At 51.3% G+C, this 20,964-nt stretch overlaps 1 protein-coding gene across 1 annotated transcript in view; it reads left to right on the plus strand.

Annotated features, from left to right (window-relative positions):
• Positions 1–20,964, plus strand: part of GRIK4 (glutamate ionotropic receptor kainate type subunit 4) — a 387,595-nt gene that overhangs the window by 298,601 nt on the left and 68,030 nt on the right. The window contains 2 exon segments of the mRNA XM_074356846.1: positions 13,608–13,715; positions 19,651–19,854. Coding sequence (XP_074212947.1) covers positions 13,608–13,715; positions 19,651–19,854 — 312 coding nt within the window.

Genomic DNA, 20,964 nt, shown 5'->3' on the forward strand with positions numbered 1-20,964 from the left:
AATTAGAGCTACTTGTATTTTCAAAAGGGGGGCTGCTTGTGGGCAGAGGAGCAGGGTTTGAAAGTGCTGCGTTTTAAATATATTTCTTGTAATATGCCCGATCACGCATCCTGCCTGAGCTCAGCCTGGGGAAGTTTGCCAGTTCTGAGTGATGACTTCCCGCGCCTCTGCAGCCAGCTCATGCCTGGGAGAGCTGGAAGGGCTGAGCTGCCAATTTAGTCTCATGAAGCAGCTCTGATGAGATGCGGGGCAGGCCCCAGGCCAGAGGTGTGGAGGAGCGAAGGCAGGCAGGCCAGGAGGAGGGGAAAACCCAGGGAGATGAGAGGGAGCTGTGGCAGGGGCAGGCACCATGGGAACGAGGAAAGACTCAGGCTGAGCCCCAGCATTCCGCCACTCTGTGCTTCCTCAGTAAAATAGAGATGATGGTCATAATAATATCTGCTTTATGTGCATCATCAAATTATTGTGAGAACAAAATGAAATATTTTTTTATAGCTGTGCCTTGAGGATTCTACTCTGTTGTGCAAATTTTAGTTCTGTTGTCTCTGGTGGAGATGTCTGTCCATATAATTCTCTATCTTTGCATGCGGTATTTCCTGGAACCTCGCTTCTCGCCTAGTTCAGGGCAGAGAGAAAGACAAAGCAGGACTGAGCCATATGCTCACGTCACTCCTGCTGGAACTCCAGAGCCCCGCAAGAGGGATGAGGGGCCAGCCCATGCCAGCCATGCTCGCTGGGAATAAATTCTGCCAGCTGGCCCGTCCCTGCTTCGGGATGGGTTTCCCTGCAGCCCTCCCCCACCTCTCCTTCTCTTTCCTCCATCCCTAACATGGCAGTATCCCAGTTCCTCTTTGCAGTGGCTCTGGGTGAAGGTGAAAACCAGAAGTCGTGGCTGTACTCCTGGGAGAGTCCACAGTGGCACTGCCCATAGTGGAGCTGCTGATACCCCCAACTAAAAGCTCCCCATCCTTCCAGAGCACAAGGAGGCCCAGCCACACACCATGTCCCACCTGCAGCCTACATCCATCTAGGAGCAGCGAAGGGCCATCCTCAGTCCATCCCTAGAAGCCCAGTGATGCACCTTCCCCCTGCCCTCCAGCATTCCACTGACGCCTGCTGGATGGGCAGCGAACAACTTCCTTCAGCCCAGATGCTTTGTTAGAATCACTAGTTCAATTGGCATCTGCCTCTCAGAGCTCAAAGTTGTGTGTTATTAGTACGACTGCTTCCCCAAGATACTTCCGCACCCAGCGAGCTTAACAAATGAAGCCGGGCACTCTCCATGCCCTGACTGTGCCTCGTGCATTGGCAGTAATTTTCCTGTAAGATGAAAATTCTCGAGCACGCCTGAGCTCTCTGATAAATTCTCTCCTCAGCAGCTAATTTGAAATACCTTCCATCTTCTGGAGGTGAGAGAGGGCTGTGCAGCTGAGTCTTCCTGTTTACAGGCTCTGCCGTGCATTCACCCGATGCTAGTTTGATTACCTTCCAAAATGTTTAGAAGAGCGTCTGGGAGATCTTTTGACCGCACAAGAAAAAGAGGAAGTTGAGATGTAGGTGAAAGAAATGATCAAAATCTGGACTTCTGTCCAAGAAATTTCCCTGCCCTGCTCAGGGAAATTTAACTCCTAATGCCCTAAGCTAGCTGGAGAGTCTGTTAGATCCCTGAGAGTGTCACCGGGGATTGGTATATTTAGCCAGCGCCGAGTGGAGTGAAGCGAGCTCCGCTCCTGCCCTAGACGATATTTATGTTTCACCAGAGTCCCTGAAAAGAGTCACCACCGTCAGTTTGTTCTCTTTGGCGGGAGGAGTGGTGAGGGCTTGACCAAATTCCACTTCACATCCCAGAGGTTGGGGCTGCGGAATGGAAGTCTGGGCACATCTGGGCAAGAGCCAAGCATTCAAGTGCAGACAAGTACCACTGATCCTCATTACTTGCAGGTTCCGTATTTGCCAGCTGGTCTACTCTCTAAAATCCATTTCTGACCCCAGTTCAGTACTCATGGCGCGCTTCGCAGACATGCACAGAGCAGTGAAAAATTTGAGTGGGTCGCCGGGCATGTTCCCAGCTGAGGTCAAACGAGGGGAGGCTCTGCCTTGTTCTTTAGTCTCGTGCTGTAAACAAGTATCCTTTTCACGATTTCTTCAGTGTCATGTCTTTTTTCACATGTTTGTGCTTTTTCTTGGCGATTTCGCTGTTAAGATGACCCCGCCCCCCATGCTTAATTTCTGAAGTGCTGTCTAGTAGTGTTCCTAAGTGCAGGAAACTGGGGTGTGCCTTACAAAGAAAATACAGGTGTTATAAAAACATTATTCAGGCATGACTTGGAATGCATTTGTTCAAAATTAATGAATCAACAGCATATATTAAATGTCTATCAGCGGAAACACACATAAAACAAAGTTATGTGTTGATTGGTTGATGAAAATATTGTGACCAGAGGCTCTTAGGAACCCAGCCGTTTTTCCCTTAGGAGCAGTGGTTCAATCTCCCCTGATTCAGTGTTTGTGGATACTTTATAGAACATTAACTACCATGAATAATGAGAATGCACTGTAATGAGTTCAGCCAGGAGAGAAGACCAGGAATGAGCAAACCTAATGAATGGCTGAAGTTCTCCCACAGTGGCCTTTCTGCACTTGTTAACCCACACCTCTGCTCTCTTGTTTCCTCACACTGTCCAAGGACCTCATCTACCCTCCTTGATACCCTGACCTTCCTCCTGATTCCCCTGACGTAGAAGTAGAATCGAGATCCTACTCTCTTGGGGCTGAAAGGATTAGTAAAGGTCCTCTGATCAAATGCTTAGATTCTTGCAAATGTGTTCTCATGAAGTAGCATCTGGGCTTAAATGCCTCCAGCGTCGGGAGACTCACTACCTCTAGGGACAGCATATTCCATCACAGAAAGTTCGCGCTGTTAGAATGTTTCTCTATCTATTGGATGGAGTTCTTTCTTTCTCCTTTGGTCCTTAGTTCTGGTTCTTGGGTTCACACGTGTATTTCATCCTTCCCATGACTGCCTTTCACTTTTCCTTCTAGCATGTGGTTTCAGTCTCTTTCCCTTCCTGGTCCGTATACTTGGCACACACTCCAGGTAGTCTGTGCTCCACCTAAGGAGTGCTGCCTGGAACAGGGTGCGATATTCCAGACGTGGTCTGAGCAGAGGAACACTCTCTTCCCTTGCATCATACCTGCCACTGAATGGGTGCTCAGAAAATACCAGTTGCATTGAATAATAAGGTGCTAACACTTTGAGATTTATTTCTGTGTTAACCAAACTCAGCATCTTCGCTCTCAGACTAGGCTCTTTCATGGAGGGACGCCAGGTATCAGCCACGGGGCTCAGAGAGAGCTGTCCCCTTGCAGGTGGGAGAGGGTCCCTCCCGGCACCCCTCTCGTAGGTGGCCATCTGTTTCACCTTCATGCCTGGGCAGCTGAGCTTCCGGTGCCCCCCTCCCGTCTCCTCCCGAGTCCTCTCTGTGTCGTCCCTCTCAGGCCTGTCTCTCCCTGGCTTTGCCCCAAAACCCTTTGAAGAACTATACCCCATTATAAATCCACCTGGCGTCTTCAGGAATTCATGTTGGAGCTGGAAGGGGCTAGATGAGATCCTTCTTTTGTAGGTAAAATAACTGAAGATGAAAAAGAAGGGACTCGCCCAAAGGAATTTCATAATTCAATTCAACAGATACTTATCGATCACCCATCCTGGGCCAGGCACTATCCTGGGAGCGGGAATGACAAAGGGGAATTTATTAATGCAATTGTCAAATATTTACTAAGCATTGATTCCACACAAGGCATTAGGGATATGTGAGGAGTAAGACAGAGGCTCATCAGTCAGGGAATGTATTTTCTAGTGGGGGAAATGGACTTGAAACAAATAATTATCTAAATAATTGCATGAAATAGATAATTATCTAAATGATTGCATGTTGAGTGCTACAAAGGAGAAACTCAGGGCGTTATGGGTGAGTCCCTATGATGGTGACGCACTGAGTCAGAGGTTGGGAAAGGCATTCCCAAGGAGGTGACATTCAGGCCAAAGGCTGATGGATGGCTGGGCATCCCCAAGTGAAGGGGAGTGTATGAGCCCAAACAAGAGCTCCCAGCCTGATGGTCATGGGCGGGATTTGAGACCAGAGCCAGTCAGGAAGTCGGAATTCCTGACGCTTTTCTTTTTCCACTGTACCCCACTGTCCCCTTCTGCAGGCTTTATTTAAATGTCCTCATCTAAATACATAAGTCAGAGTCGAAGACAAAGGAAAGCAAAGACTGACCTCAGGGATGGGGACTCTCAGGCGGGAAAGCTTAACGGCAAATACCAATGGATAAGGAATAACAGTTCAGATGTTTACCAGATGTTTAACTGCATATCCACAGCCCAGGAAAATTAATATCTTGGGGGCAGTGCCGCAGAGTGGACCTGCCTAGGATCGAATCTGAATCAACTATGGAACTTTGGGCAAAGAAACCTCACCTCTTGGAGCCTCAGTTTTCTAATCTGCAAAACAGGGATGATAGCTGTACCTCCCTTACAGTGTGGCTGGGAAGATTAAATTAGATGACAAATGTAAAGCATTTAGTCCAGTATTTAGCACACAGTAAATGTTCAAAAAGATCTGCTTGTATGGTTTTCTTGTAGTTAGTCTTTAGTTACAAGTGACCGGGATAGGAGTTCACTGATGCCAAAAATACATTTATGGAGCATCAGCCGTGTTCTAGGTACTCTGTGAGGTGCTGGTTATAGATCAGTGAACAGGTAAGGTGTCCAGATGCCTGGCACCAGGCATGTTCATCCTTTTTGAGCATGACTTGCATTTAGGTTGCAATCCAGGCGGCACATTAACACCCACCTACACATAATTGAAACCAAAGCTTATGAAACAATAGTTGCCCCCGCTCTGTGGATTGCACTCTGATCTATTCTAGACACATATTTCATTTTCAAAATGCAGGTCTTGACCTACTAAATTGATTTCGTAACCCACTAATGGGGAGCAGCCACAGCTGAACAAAACACTGCCGTAGACCAGCTCAGCTGAAGGTTGAAGAAGCCCAGGGAAAGCTCATTCGATATGGCGTCCCTGCGGCTTTTCCTGGGCTTAGCTTCTGATCTCTTACCTTTGGCATTTGCCACTGTTGTCCTCTGAACCCGAGTTTTCACAGTATTCTGCATGTAAGTACATATTTTGTGCTAGAAGAATATTTTGGCTGAAAGAATGGGGTCTTCAGCCAACATCAACATCTCCCTTTGTTCCCCAGATCAGCCCCTCAGGCACCAGCTGTTCCTCACAACCCAGTCTCCCATGTGAACTAAACTTCTACGACTGGAGACACTGGATTTAAATTCAATAAACATTTTGTTCCTTCATGCCAGGGGTTCACCGTGGAGGCTTACATTACAAACCCTTTCCCTGGTCGTACATCAAGGCACAGACCCGTACTACAGAGACTCTAAACTGTGCTCAGTCTCAGTTCCTGGGGTCTCCAGCCCCCGTGATTCTGATCCACACCAGACTGTCGTTTTTCCTGCCTATAGATTGAAACGAGCTCTGTGCCCTCGAGGAGACACTAGGGCATTATTGTAGGTGTTCTTCCGAATGAGAACTTTAACTATGAATCCTGCTCCTGAGGTTAAAACACGTGAGTCATTGGTTATGGCTGGTCCAACTTCGGACGGCCCTAGAGAACAAGGATCTGGAATAAAAAGCTTGCATTTGGTTGTAGGCTTTTAAACTTTTTTTTTTCCATTTTTTAAATTGAAGTATAGTCAGTTTACAATGTTGTGTCAGTTTCTGGTGTACAGCATAATTTTTCAGTCATACATATACATACATATATTCCTTTTCATATTCTTTTTCACTATAGGCTACTATAAGATATTAAACACCGTTCCCTGTGCTATACAGGAGAAACGTGTTATTTATCTGTCCTACGTATAGTAGTTAGCATCTGCAAATCTCGACCTCCCAATTTATCCCTTCCCACTCTTTTTCCCCTTTGGTAACCATAAGTTTGTTTTCTATGTCTGTGAGTCTGTTTCTGTTTTGTAAATAAGTTTGTGTCTATCTTTTTAAAAATATTCCACAAATAAGTGCTATCATATGATATTTTTCTTTCTCTTTCTGGCTTACTTCACTTAGAATGACGATCTCCAGATCCATCCATGTTGCTGCAAATGGCATTACTGTATTGTTTTTTATGTAGGCCTTTAAACTTTTGATCTGTGATCGCCTCATATCAGCCCAACAAGAGGAGAAGGGAAGAAAGACTAACCACCCTTATCTTATAGGTAGCAAAACTGGCTTCCCAAGGCCACATGCAAATGGCAGGGTGGAATTTGACTTCTGGTCAGCTGCATGTCCACCAGATGGACGATAGTAGTATTATCTTAGGTTCCCATGGTTTATTATGGCTCATCAAAAGCCATCATACACACTAACTCAGTTGATTATCAATAGCAATGCTGTACAACGGACAGGCAGATTCATTTATTTCTATTTTTCAGATGAGAAAGATTCAGAGAGGTTAAGTGACTTGCTCAAGGTCACACAGCTTACGCAAAGGAGTTAAGAAAATGTGTGTCTTCTGGCTCCCTCCCTCTGTGCTAAGCCCCTAAGAAACTACCGTTTGCCTTGACCAGGCTCACTCTTGGGGACTCTTGTAGCTGACACCCTTCAGGGCTATGTTCACCGAAGAACAGGTTCACAGTGATCAGAGAGGTATATGGAAGGCCCAGGTCTTAAGGTTGGGGTAGCTTGTACCTGCCCTGACCCGACCAGATGGTATAGTAGCAAATAGAATGTGAGTTCAAATTCCAGTTTCATCCCCTATTAACTGTAATTCTCAGCTAGCTGCTTGACATCTCTGAGTTTCAGTTTTATTCATTCATCATTCAACAAAAATTTGTATGAGGTGCCTGCATTAAGCATTTTTATTGCTGTCCGAAGTGCCTGCATTTCTTAGGTGGGAGTACTGAGAGGATTATTATGCAGAATCAGGGAAATTTATGTAAACAAACCATGTGACTAAGTGCCCAGCCTGCAGAGCTGATCAGTAAGTGTTCGTGAAGTCCTGATTCTGGAGCAGAAGGACTTGCCGGGCCTTGGAGTTATGTCAGCCTGTCTGCAAGCTGGATCCTGGCAGCACTGAGTGCAGAGATCATCTCAACGCACATAAAGTATTAAATGTTATAGAGCCGTGCGCCTACCCACGGAGGCAGGTACAGATGTGAGAAGGTCCCTCAGGCTGTTCAAAATGAGTCCCTTTCTACCTCGTTGGGAGAGAACAAAGCGGAATGACAACCCTGAGTGATTCCAGGGGGAGCAGGAGGCGTGTGGCTGCTCTGGGCTGGACCGCCCAGCTCAGGCGACTGCGGAGCGCTCTCCGTCAGCGCACAGGGAGAAAGACAAGCGCTGAGCAATGGCCTCATTAGTGAATGTAGACTGACGGCCAGAGACAGATGTTTTAAAGGAAGAGAATGTGGTTCGGGAAGAAGTTTGACTTTGGGAGTTAAAGGAGAGGTCCTGGAGGTAGTGATTTACAACCTGAGGACTGAGGGATACACATAAACTGGACCAGGGTTTGGAAAACTTCTTTATTATTATTATTTGCAGGGGAAAGGTAATTAGGTTTTATTAGTTATTTTTAGAAGAGGTGCTGGGGATTGAACCCTGGACCTCGTGCATGCTAAGCACGGGCTCCACCACTTGAGCTATACCCTCCCCCCCTGGAAAACTTCTATAAAACACGCCCAGAGAGTAAACATTTAGACCTTGGCGGCTTTTCTGTTGTAGATGAACGTAGTCACAGACAGTGCATCAGTGAACGGGCGTGGCTGTGTTCCAATAAAACTTTATTTCCTGCAACAGGCGGCGGGCCGGATGGAGCCCATAGTCCGTGGTTTGCCAGCCCCTGAACTAGCTGAAGTAGGGCTTGAGGGGCAGGGGGCCGTGCAGCAGGGAGACTTCCAGACAGGAAATGGCGCGCACAGAGACCCCGGCAGGAAGGAGCTTGCTGCACTGGAACACGCAGTTGTGACCGGAGCACAGATAAAGCCGTAGAAGCTGGGCTGTGAGATGAACGTGGGGAGAGGCCCGCGGCCGGGCCTCGTGGGCCTGGTGGGCTGTGTTGAGGATTTTGGTCTCTGTCCTTCAACCGAAGTGGGAAAAGAATTGAAGAGTTTTCACCAGCGGTTGGTGTGATCGTCTTTGAGGTTTTTAGAGGCAGCTGGTTGCTGCTGTGTGGAGAACAGAACCAGGAGAGGTCCTAGGATCCTAGTCCAGGCAGGTTCGGTGGGAATTTGGACTAGGGTGGAGGCCAGGGAAGGGTGAGCCTCGGGATCATTAACTGACTTGCTCAGCGTCACCCAGCCCTGTGGACGAGGTGCTGGGTGCTAATGCGAGTCTCCAGACTGCAGGTGACCCGCCACCAGCTCTTTCAGGAAGCAGCGGAGGACGCCTGCGGTCAGGACCCCTGGGCAAGCATTGCTCACGGTGTGTTGCTGAGGGAGTGACCAGCTTGCTCACGCTGACGCAGGGTCACTCGGCAGACCGAACGCAGGTCTCTGACACTCGTTCAGTGGTACAGCAGTTGCCCCTCCGAGGGACCACGGGTTGCCCCCATCAGTGTCACAGAGCCTGTTCACTAAACCCCCTCGGCCCATCAGACCTTATCTGTGCTTTCCTTCCAGTAATTCTTTCAAGCTCCGTCTCCTGGTGGCTCACCCAGGGCTCCCAACACAGCTGCTGGAAGGACAAGTGCTCTTCGACACAGCTGTCCTGAGAGCAGTCAGCAGTGACAGTTCACAGTGAGAAAAGAAACACTATGAAAAGTAGACTAACTTATGAAAGCACAGAAATGAGGGGAAGAAGACGCCACGTTCCAATAACCAGTGAGCAGACAGTGTAGTAACTGGCTTCGTGGTGGTGACACTGTATGAAGTAAAGGTGTCCCCTCTGCGTAGGGGGACAGCAGAAAGTTTAATTTCCTGCAAAAGAATTTTGGGAAATAATACTTCCAAATAAATAATTAAATCCCCTATGTGTTAGTGCTTAAAGGAGTAAGATTACTTTTAATTCGTATGTATTCTGTGTCCTTTGGGGATGTTGGATAAAGGATACTTTCTGTGCACGTGCAGACGCATCCCCTGTCAGTTATGTTGGCCTGAATTTTCACATTTGACAAAAGACGTCTTTCATCAGTTGCTTTCTAAGAGCAAGGACTCAGGAGTGTGGTCCACATTTGTTTTCCACATCATGATCTCAGTTAAGCAGCACGTTGGCCTTGTTTTGAATCCTGTTTTGTTTTTTTTTTTTTCTACCTATCAGCTCTGTGACTTGGGTAAATTCTTACCTTATTTGGACTTTCCTTTCCTTACTAATAAAGTAGGGTGGCAGTGAGATTTGTATGCAATCCGGTGGCACCCCGGCTAGCGAGATCCCATCGCGCACTTCTCTCCCCAACGCGGTGTCCTGTGACATGCTGGCAGCTTGACATCGGCCATGGTTGGAAGTGTTTACACCGCAGAAACTGGCAAATCAAACGAGTCAGGGCCTTTTTTCCCAGGAGCCCTTTGGGCCTTCAGCCACTGTCCACTCCTGCACACCTGCCCCTCCCTGTCCCCGTGTTTGTGGTCAGAGTCGCTCTTCGTGCTGCTCTAATCCAGGCTGCATCGGAACCCCTGACACTCGTGCTGCGGGTCTGCGCCTGGGGTGTCGGGTGCAGTCAGCCTGGGCCTGGGAATTCGCATTTCTGGTGCTGATGTTGCTGGTCCAGGAACCAAAACCTTGAGACTCGGGTCTAATCTGATAACGTCTGCAGTGCAAAGTGTGGGGCACGGAAGCGATCCCACCTTCTGTCTCAGATGACAGCATGGCAAATTCCGTGAATGCTCGCCTGGTTCTCTGCACCTGCACCATCTGACTTAATCTCCTTAAGAACCCAATGAGGGAATCATGGCTATTTTAATCCCCATTTTGTAGATGGGGAAACTGAGGCTCAGAGGGATTGTGACTCAGGGTCACACAGCTCATAAACAGAGAAGCCAAGTTAAACTCAGGTCTTCCAGCGTGACTGTGTCCGTGATGTGGACTGTGATGCTCACTGGCAAGTGGAGGCTGACATCCACATGCCCAGCTGCGCGCCCGCAGGGCCACATCAGCCCTGGGGGAGCCTTTACCTGCATTAAGGTGCTGTGTAGGCTAGCAGTGGTGGTGTCCACATGCACACCCTCTCCTCCTTTCACTGCAGCCCCTAGGGTCTCTAAACTGGTGGAAAGGCAGAGCCAGTGGGAGAGACAGGAAGTGCCAAGAGAGGGCCCCAGAAAGACATTATTTGAAGCATAATCAAGCCTGCACATGTGGGCATGTGGAAAAGGCTTACAAAACAGCTGTTCCTGCAGGAGGTTTGGGGGCAGGTGTCAGCGGGGTGGAGCAAGGGAATTTGGCTGCAGGCAGAGCCACAGATTGTCAGTGATGAGAGCTATGTCTCCTGCCCGCCCCTGGCATGCGTGTGGCCTGGAAGGTGCCCACTGGGTGGGGCAATCAGCCTGGATCCCAGGGCGCCTGGCTCTGTCTCTTGCTCTCCCTCCCACTGCCTTTCTGCAATTAGATTGCACTGTGTAATAGCTGCCAAGCCGCTTTGTTGGATCTGATGAGTTTATTAATTTCTTGGGGGCTAATGGGAGGGTGGGTGGGAGAATCATTTCCTGACTAGAGCCTGGGGACTAATTAGTCTCCTTGCCATGTCTCCAGAGGTGGGAGGTGGGTGGGGGACATTGCTCAGGCTGTTGGATCTGGCTCTGGGTAAATCATTTCTATCCTCGGCTTTTGTGGGAATCTGTCTTGTGGTTTGGGTCAGCCAGGGAGTCTGGGGCTGAGGCAGGCAGTTAGTGAGGATTGGGTCCCCCGAGAACAACAGGGTGGGAAATTTGGGGGGAAGGAGGTCTGGCTGGGCCTGTCAGTGTGAAGTGCGTGTTTAGGGGGGCAGGACTCTAAGAAGTTCAGTCCTGTCCCAAATATCCAGATGCTAACATCTGACCCAATTGTTCTTTACATCCTCTGTCCAAAACTGGCCCTTCCCATCCTTGGAGACCATCAGGAGCCAGTTCTAGCCGCTTCAGAGACAGGGAAATAGCCTCATTTCACCTGGCTTTGTGGATGTAAAAATTCATGAGTAAAGAGCTGTGTGCGGGATTCTTGCTGGGAGGCTGAGGTCCCTTGCAGCCTTTCTCTGGTTGGCCAGGCCTGCTTATGTGGAGGGCATGGCCATCCGCCCTTCAAGGGATAGCAGCAGAGATGGGAAAGATCTTGGATTCAGGAGTCAGACAGCTCTGGGTTCCAGCCCGTGTACCACCTTGGGCAAGCCGTTAAACCTCTGAGCCTCAGTTTCCTCATGAGTAATATAAAAACGCCATCACTGCTCCCCAGGGTTGGTGGGAGAATTCAGAGATGATGGAACACATCTCGCACACCAGGTGTCCCATGACTCTTGTTGCCCTTCCAGTTCCCCTAGCAGCTCGCCCCTCATGCTCCCCACCCCTCTCCCCTGCAGAGAGAGGGGAGGAGGGGAAGCTCAGGAAATACCTTGACCTGGCTAGTCCCTCTGAGAGACAGTAGGCACTCCCAGAGCCCGAGGGGGCTCCCCTGCCTCCTGCCCACGCCTCACCCACAGCAGCAGTCAGCCGATATGAGATGATGGCTTCCCCTGCCTCTGGGTACCGGCCCCTCATGCTGAGGTGTGAGCATGAGTAGGTCAGCCCCACGCAGGCTGGTGGGGCAGACAGACAAGTAAACACAACGTGCAGCAGGACACTGGAGAGCCAGGCAGGATGGCCACAGAGGCTTCCTTAAGAAGACTCAACCGGGGCTCAGGGCACAGGGGTTAGAGCTCCAGGCTTCTCAGCTGATGGGAGGTGGCCTCAGACAAGCTGAGTGAGCTCTTTTATCTTGGTGTCTGTCCCTTTGTCTGTCACATGGGGCTTCCCAGGTGGCTATGCAGGAGACACTGCTTGTAAATGAAAATGAACAGGAGTGTGTACATCACTCTTCTGCTGTCCCAGAAGTGGAGAAAGCTGCCCAGCTCCCTCCGGGTGGCGTGCTCGCTGAGGCTCAGAGAGGAGGTTTTGATTATCTCCCTGCTGGCAGATGAAAGGCTCACTTTCAGAGACGATCAAGCTCTTTCCTGGAGCTGGAGGGGTCCAGCTTGGCCCCCTCCTCCTCAAACTCTGGACCATGACGTCGGGGAGATGGTTACTGCTCCCCAGGACTCTCAACCCTCTGGCCCTGGGGTGGGGGTGTGGGGGCCAGAGGTGAGACATGGCTCCACTGTGGTTGGACCTTCCACAAAAAGAGCCCAGAGCCCAGCCCTGGTGGGAAGAGCCACGTGGCACCCAGGGAACTTGTGCGGGTTTTCCAGGGAAGCTGCTGCTGCTGCCCGGAGGTGCCTGGCAGAGGCGGGTGTGTGCATTTCATTGAGTTTCCAGCCAGCTGTCAGCCATCTCTCCTGGCTGCCCACCTCCAACACTCAGCACCAGAAAGATTTGCCAGGGGCTCCAGCTAACAGAAATATATTGGTATTGCACACACGTATGTGTAGTTATAAAAAGGGTTCCACTGGGAAAACAAACCATCTAAAAACCCGATGATGTTGAGTTTCTATTTAGATGACTTTCTAGAATGGGGAACTGAGTAAGTTGTGGATTTTTTCCCCCTAGAAGATAAGATGATAGAACAGAGAAAGGAAAAGAGCATTTATTCTTGAGTCTCAGCTTAACTACATCCTCACAATGAAGTTTCTGTTATTCCCATTTTACAGATGAGGAAACATGTTCAGAGAGGTTCAGTAACCCTTCCGGGGTTATGCAGTCGAGATCCATGTGCCTGGGTCTAGCTGAATAATGTAACATCAAACTGGCACATCTGTGATGTCAGTTGGCTCTGAGAAGGAGGCAGGGCAAACATTGCCACTGCCCTTTACAGCAGGGGAAGCTGAGACTTGGAAAGATTCAAGTAACTGGCCTAAGTTCTCGTAGCCAGCAAGGGGACCCACCAGGACTAGGACCTGAGGCTTCCTTCCCGCTCTGGTTCATCCACGCACTGAATCATTCGGCAAACTTTCGTCAAGGAGTCTCGTGTATGCCGTTCTCTCTCATAGCCGTTCTGACTCTTACAGAGATGGTGAGGGTGACTGAGGGCGGACTGGAGCAGAAGGGCTGCGCGGCTCAGTCCTGCCTCAAGATGGCGCAGGTGCACGTGCTCCCATCCCCTCCACGGGAGAGCACGTCCCCGGACTGCAGCCCGTTCCTGTTTTCTTTTTCCATTTCCCTCTTCCTCTTCTCTTAAGTCTTCCCGTCCCCTCAGGTCTCCCCACCCTTCCCTGACTGCCCCCCCACCCTACGTCACAAGAACCCTGCCCAAGCCCAACCGGTCTTCTCCACACACCACATCATCTCTCCTTCTCTGGTTTCCATGCGGCCCAGCCGGATTCAGGGGACTGGCCTCTCGGCTGCCCCAAGCCTGGAGGGCCGCAGGACCTCAGCAGCCCAGCTCCCCAGCCGCCTCCTTCCTCCACCCCTTCCCAGACTCTCTCCTTGGTCTCCTCAGATTGGCCAGTGGCACGTGGCGGACGGCCTCAGCATGGACAGCCACCTCTACGCCTCCAACATCTCTGACAGTCTCTTCAACACCACCCTGGTCGTCACCACCATCCTGGTAAGCAGGGTCCCCCCCAGGGCCTCCCAGCTGCCGCTCCCCAGGGTTCCCCCTCCATCCCTCAGTGCTCACAGCCTCCCAGTGAACAGAAGGTGGAGCGCTAATCACGGCCCCGAGGCCAATTTATGACAGTGTAATTAAACTCAAGTTGCTATTTCATATGGAAATATCTGATGAGTTCCAAAGAGCTGGGGAAGAGGGGTGGGGTGGAGAAACCCCACAGCTGGTGGATGCCTCTTCCCGGGGCAGCTGTTCGTGGCCAAGGGACGGGGACCTTATGACTCAGGTGGGAGAAGTCCATCGGGGTGGCCCCAGCTCTTCACAACAGCCTACTTTGCTGGTACCTTCATGTACAAATTCCTCCCTCTGCCCCCACCCCCGCCGGTGGACACCTGAATTTCAGTGGGTTTTCATGGCCAGATGATCAAAAGAAAGTTCTCGATCTCTATAGCAAGGGACCGTCTGCCTTTTTTATCTGATTCAATTCTCTTTGACAATTAGCAAGCCCTTCCGCCTGTGTGCCAGGCACTGGGGCTTCCTTCCTGTTCATCCCTGGAGTCACCAAGATGAGGAAGACTCAGTCTCTGTCCTCGAAGAGGCTGTAACTTAGCAGGTGGCACGAGTCAAGTACATTCACGGCCAAGGTCTTCTTCCTCCCCACACCTGAAGACCTCATATTTTAAAAGATTTGTCAATTAAACCAACTACATCTATTAAGCAATAATCTATATTTGCTGTAATTTGCTAAGTAATAGTTTGTCCCCCTCCTCCAACTTCCTTTTAACAGATCAAAAACATATTTGCCTGCCTGGCCCAACATCTTATCAGCAGGAGATGACCAGAGTGGCCACGCTGATAGAATTCCAGCCCCAAACAGAGATTTGACTTTTCAGTTGGCTGGCTCAGCCTTATCATCGCTAACTGTGCAAGTCTAGAAATGTGACCGTTTCTTTCAGGCTTTCCAGATCATAAATAGAGGTCAGGGACCACCATCACTACCCCCATGAACCCCCAGGGCCCAGGAGCCTGGGACCAGAATTACTGACCTACTGTAAGCCGAGAGGCACGAAAGCCAGGAAGGAGGCGCACACCTAGCCCAGTGGGCGTTAAAGGAAAGAACGGTCCCGTCCCATCCAGGAGGTCAGCAAAGCCTTCAGAGAAGAGGGACGCGGAGGATGGGCCACCAAAGACAGGGAGATATGGGGAGGCAGAGGTGAATGAGGGAGAGCGTCGTCAGGCACTCAGGAAGTGCCGAGGAGCGCTGGTTTCCGGGAAATGGGCATTGGTAGAGAGGGGAAAGACGTGAAGCCAGGAGAGTGGCTTGGGTCCAGAGTGCACAGGAACTTGAATGCCAGGCTCGTCTATTTTCCCTTCATTTGCTTGGTATGAGACAGGGGGTCCCTGAATATGTTCTATCACTCCTTCAGTGGATATTGTGGGGTAGGGACCCTATTGTGTGCTGCGCACTGTTTTAAGGGTTCCGGAATAGGCAGATCTGGGGAAGGCAAGGGGGAGTGCCGGCCCCACTGAGAAGGGAAGATCTGAGCAGATGACAGCCAAGTGGCTGTCTGTGAAGGAACATTCCAGGCAGAGGGAGGAGTCTGAGCCAAGGATGGGGAGGGCAGCCCCACTCCCAGGGTGTTCGTCACTCCCCATCTCTGCTCCAGCCTTCTCTCATCTGAACCAGTGTGAGCATGTCAGCAAGATTCGAAGGGGCTGGTGACGCCATACCAGCTGAGATCTGGGAGATCCTGGCTGAGCTGGGGCCATGGTGAGCTGCAGTCCTGGCCGAGGGGGCAGCACACAGCGTGACGGCTGGGCCCTTCCTCCCACTGTCCTCTCTGGCACCGAAGGCCATTCTGAGTCTGTCCCCTCCTGTCCATCCTTAAGCTCCTGGCCTAACTCGGGCCCAACCACCTCTTTACCGGAGCTGCGGCGTGGCCTCCTCAAAGGCCTCAAGGCCTCAAAGGGCCCCTCAAGGCTTCTCACTTGCTTGGTCTTACCTCCCTATCCCCCTCTTCTGGCAGTGTGGTCCTTCTGAAAGCAGAATGTCCTGTCATTTCCTTACCTACAGCCCTTCGGTGCTGCCCAGGGCCCACCCGCCCTGAACTTGGAAGATAAACCCCTGATCATCAGGCCCGGCCCGCTGTACCTGCTTCCTCTCTGTGCATACTGGACGGCCCAGCACCTCCTCACCGTCTCATGCTGTTCCCTGCCTCTGTAAATGCTGTTCCCTCTGCACAGAATACCCTCTCCCCTAATTCCTGTTTCCAACTGGAAATACTTCTGCACCCTTCAGAGCTCTGCTCAGATGTCACCTGTTGCGTGAAGTCTTCCCTAGTTGCCTCCTGCCCTCTCTCTGTCTCTAGCATTTCGTACACTCCTCTGTTGTGACATTTCTCGTATGAGAGGTTGTCATTTATAGCTCTACCTCCCCTTCCAGAGTGAGGGCTCCTGAAAGATCAGGGTGCCTAACACAAAGTAAGAGCTTGATTATTAGAATTTGAACGAAGGAATTCCTCATAAGCCAGCAAGAGTTTGAGAGAGGGAGATGGGGACATTGCTGGGGTGTACTTCCTGCCCTTCTGGGTCTGGAATTGGACCAGGCTCTGTGCTTTGACATCGACCCACAGTGATACTGAGACCACAGGGTTGTGTTCCTAGACTGGGAAATGTGTGTGTTCCTAGACTCTGACCCTATGTGTTATGCGTGCATGCACACATGTGCTCAAGAGGGTGGGGAAGGACACTTTTGTGTCTATGTGACGTTTAATAACACAGCAAGCACAGTTCAGACAAGAACCTTCTCTCGTGCGTGTGTCTAAGATGGCTGGTACACGTCAGTAATTCTCACCAGGAATGATTACCTCAATTTAATCCTTGGTGACCATTTGTGGGATATATCCTTGGGAAATGGTAATCCTATCTGATTTATCCCTTAAAACTCAGCACACATCCCTGTTGTTTCTGCTCCCATCAGGGTACAGTTGGGACTTGGGAAGGATTTATTGGTGAATACCAGCAAATACACAGAATTAGCCCCCACACTTTCCAAGATGCCAGTGAGCCCCAACCTTTCCCACACGCTCCTCCCTCCAACACTGGCCTTGGGTTTATTTACTCTAAATAAGTCGGTGAATTTTAAATTAGCCTGAGTAGAGAGTGCCTGGGGAGAAGAATTTTGTGACACTCCTTGGGATGATTAAAGATACCCTGGGACGTGGCCTTCCAGCCCAGACATGGAAACCCCTAGCCCAGCCCGGTCCGAGAGGCCAATTCAGCACTTTTCACTCATACAATCCATAAGTGCTGAATGCAGGAGCCAGGCGGGGGCACCAGAGAAAGGGAGGAGTGGGTCCCGGGCCCCATGTATGTTCTACCTGGGAGCAGGCACAAGAGGAGGATGGAGGATGAGTGTTTGAGGCCCTGGAGTGAGTGCAGGAGGAGTTCTGAGAAATGGGTCAGCATTAGAGGAGGCAGTGGGACCCCGAGGACAGAGATGAGTTAGGTTAGGCAGAAGAAGGGCAGAGAGAAGCCCTTGAGTGGAAGACAGTGTGTAAGGAGAGCAGGAAGCCTGGTCCCATCCCACTGACATGACAGTGCACTTGATCGTGAACCAGAACCACGTCACCTTCAACTCAGACCCCCCTCTCCCTGGCGCCGAACCTCCGACCTTCCCCTCTTCCACTTCATCACTCCCACAAGACCGCTGTCCCTCTTCCTCCCTTTGTGACCTCTGGTCTGCTGGCTCTCCACCTTCGCCCACCCACAAGCCCCTTCCAGCCTGTGCTCAGCAAACCAGCATTTCAGCACTTCCTCTCTTAGCTTCTAGAATTGATGCCACCATGATGCTCAGCCGTCTCACCTCCTGCCGGTCCCCAAGTCAGCTGTCTTGCAGTCCCTGCTCCCAGCTATCCATCTGCATTCAGCCTCCTGACTCAGCCGGACAGTCCCTGTCCTCACCTCTGCTCGCTCCCCTCCCACCCCCGAGCAAACCTACCCACACACCAAGCCTTCCCTCCTGCCTGCCCCAACACAACTCGGAGGGCTGGCTGTCATGGTTCCCCCACCTCTGGCCTCCTCACCTCCTCTCTATGTCCACATCCGTGCTCTCCACCATAAATTTGCCCCAGGCCCCCTTCCCACCCTCACACTCACCTGGACCCTGCCTCTCCTGGGACCTGGCTGCGCCGACTAGCACTTCCCCTTTGTCCTTCTCTCATCTCTCCCTTTCAAGGGATTCCTCCCTCCCTGTCCTCTATCTACACATATAGTCTGGTCCCTCCCATCCTAAGACACCACCATCACCACCTTACCTGTTCCCTGCTGCTCTTGAGCTGCCCTTCAGTTTAGGGAATCATCCATCAAGGGATGGTGGACCCTGGGGGTCTTCCAGCCTTGTTCTTTGCAGATGGGGAGCTGAAGTTTGGAGAGAGACGTGACCAGTAGCAGTGGGATGGAGCAGCGACCTGCTTCCTTTGTCTAACTTCTCAAAAATCCACACTCACTTGTGTACCTCTCGTTCACTGCCAGTCCCTGCAGGGCTTTCCCCCCCCCCCGCCGCCCCCACCCCGAATCTGCCTTTGAAGGTCTCCGGTGACCTGTGACCCAGTCACGGGTTCCCAGCCCTGCTTCTCCCTGTGTGGGAAGCCTGCATCCCCCTGCAGGACACCCCTTCCTCCTTGACCACGTTTTCCTGATTTTCAGCTTTTCCGTCAGCTTCTGCTTTGTCTTCATCTCCCCGCTCTCGAAGACTGGTCTCATCCCTCTGCTGTGCTTCCTTAGTCCTTCCCCCTCGGGGGCCTCCCATATCCTGCAGCTTCTGCCCCCACCTCCATACAGAGGCCGCCCGATCTCTGCCCCAGCCTTGCCCTCGCTCCGCGTTTTCAACATTCAGTCGGATGTTCCCTCCCGGATTGCCCACCAGCCCCTCAAATTCAACATGTTCCAAAACCTCTCCCTTTCCAAGCCATCCATGGCCATGATGACACCATCTTCAGTCGTCCGCTCAGGCTCCGAGGGTCTGGTACCCTGCCTCCTGTGCCCACACCCAGCCTGGCGTCAAGCCTGACCCTCTCCGGCTCTCTGCAGTCCACCTGAGCCAGACCGCGGCCCAGGACTCCGCATGTCATACAAGGAGAGGGTCTGTCCTCACTCCCAGACCTTGTCTACCTTGCCGCTTAATAGTCTTCACTCACACCCTTAGGTCTTTAAAACCTTCAGTGCCCCCTCCTGTGTAGGTATCATGTACGGTTACGTCGTCCTGGCATCCAAGGCCCACGCAGACCCGAAGTCATCTTTCTATGTGTGTCCTCGCACCCCTCCACACAACCCAGACTCCCACTCAAGGGCGATCCATTAGCCACTGGACGGGCCATGTTCCTTCTCACTGAGGACTCTGCCCTTGACCCTGCCTGTGATGACCTCCATTCACACGACTTCCACCTGTCAGTGCTCCGTCATCCTCCGGAACCCATCTTGGGTCCCACCTCCCCCATGGAACCTTCCCTGGACACTTCACTGGAGACCCAGCCCTCCTCCCAACACTCACGGCTGGACTTGTTCTGCTTTGCGATGCATTGTTCAGTCCCTGTGAGAACCTAGCCTGCTCTGTTGTCAGCATCCTTGTATCTCACAATGCCCAGCAATAGGTCTGTGTGGAATGAACAAAAGGAAGAGAAAAATAAAGAATGAATAAAATGAGGAGTGGGGTCAAATGATGACCTTAAACAAGTTAGAGGGGCTGTAACTGGACCTGCTGTGTGGTGGGACCATTGTGGGTTTCTGGTAAGACAAGGGGAGGGGAGCTAATTGCCACCTACGAAGTAGCCCATTCGCCAGGCCACTTCCCTCCCCGTGTCCCCGGCCCCCTCATCATGCGTGGCTGAGACACCAGGGCTAAGATGAGAATGACAGCTGCCCAGTTTTGCTGCAGGAAAACCCGTATCTAATGCTGAAGGGGAACCACCAGGAGATGGAAGGCAATGACCGCTACGAGGGCTTCTGTGTGGACATGCTCAAGGAGCTGGCGGAGATCCTCCGGTTCAACTACAAGATCCGCCTGGTTGGGGACGGTGTGTACGGCGTGCCCGAGGCCAACGGCACCTGGACGGGAATGGTCGGGGAGCTGATCGCTCGGGTAAGGAAAGTGCAGGTGATTTGGATTTGGGGATGGGCTGGGGAGGGAGACGGAGGGACATAAGGCTGTGCTGTATGCTCATGAACCTGCCGTGTATTCGGTTAAACGTTCACGCATTTTCCATTTATTTGTTTATTCGTTGCACAAATCTCTCTGGAGCTGGCACTGAGCCAGGCACTGGAGGTATATATTGGTGAATACGACCAGCATGACCCCTGCCCTGTGGCTCTCCCAGTCCCGTCTGGCACTTGTAACAGGTAATGGAGGCTTGGACCAATGTACACAGCTTAGAGAGTTTGGCTTCCATTCTTGGCACCTCCGTAATCCAGGTGCTTTTGGTTTGTTCCAATTTTGTTGGTCATCAGAACCCCTGGCAGAGCTTGGACAGGCTCTGGGAGAGTAGAATGCGCCCATGTCGGTTGACTTTGACCCTTGAGAGGTGCCGTCAAGGTGACATGGTTAAATCACGGGGGAAGAGAGATCAGCTGTCAGAGGTGTTGGTCACAGTCACAGTGATTTTGTTACTTCTTGTGTTATATTCTGCTACTGTTAATGTGCTTTTCCAGACCCGGGGCCAAGGTGCACTTTGACAGGCTGTAGATTTTCAGGGTGAGTGTGGAGCCTGGATTAAAATGCAGGTGAGCATCTTAGAATGTCAATCACTGTCAGGTTAGAGCGAGGCTGCAGAAAGTTCTTCCCGCTGGGGGGGGGGGAGCTCTTGTTTTCTTGGTACACACTATCAACGTCTGTAAAAATTAATTAAATTGTTGCTAATTCACTGCCCATGTTTCCACAACCAAGTTTTTCTGGTCGGGACAGATGATGGGTGCCCATTGCAGAGAGCACAGACCTAGGTTCTTAGTGCGACCTTGAACCAATCGGTCCCTCCAGTGTGCTTTCCAAGTGCAGATGGAGCCCCTGCAGCCTCCCGGCCAGTGCCAACCTGCAGGCTGCTTTATACACTGTCTCTAGTCCTCTTGGAACATACCTTTCAGCAAGTTGAGATCCGCATTTTACAAATGCACTGCCTGGACTCGGCGAGCTTGAATGCCTTGTCTGAAGCCATCCGTTTAGCGTGAGACCGGGCTGGGATTTGAGCCCGATGTGTCT

Source organism: Camelus bactrianus, chromosome 33 (genome assembly GCF_048773025.1).
Source record: "Camelus bactrianus isolate YW-2024 breed Bactrian camel chromosome 33, ASM4877302v1, whole genome shotgun sequence".
In the NCBI taxonomy this organism is placed as follows: Eukaryota; Metazoa; Chordata; class Mammalia; order Artiodactyla; family Camelidae; genus Camelus; species Camelus bactrianus.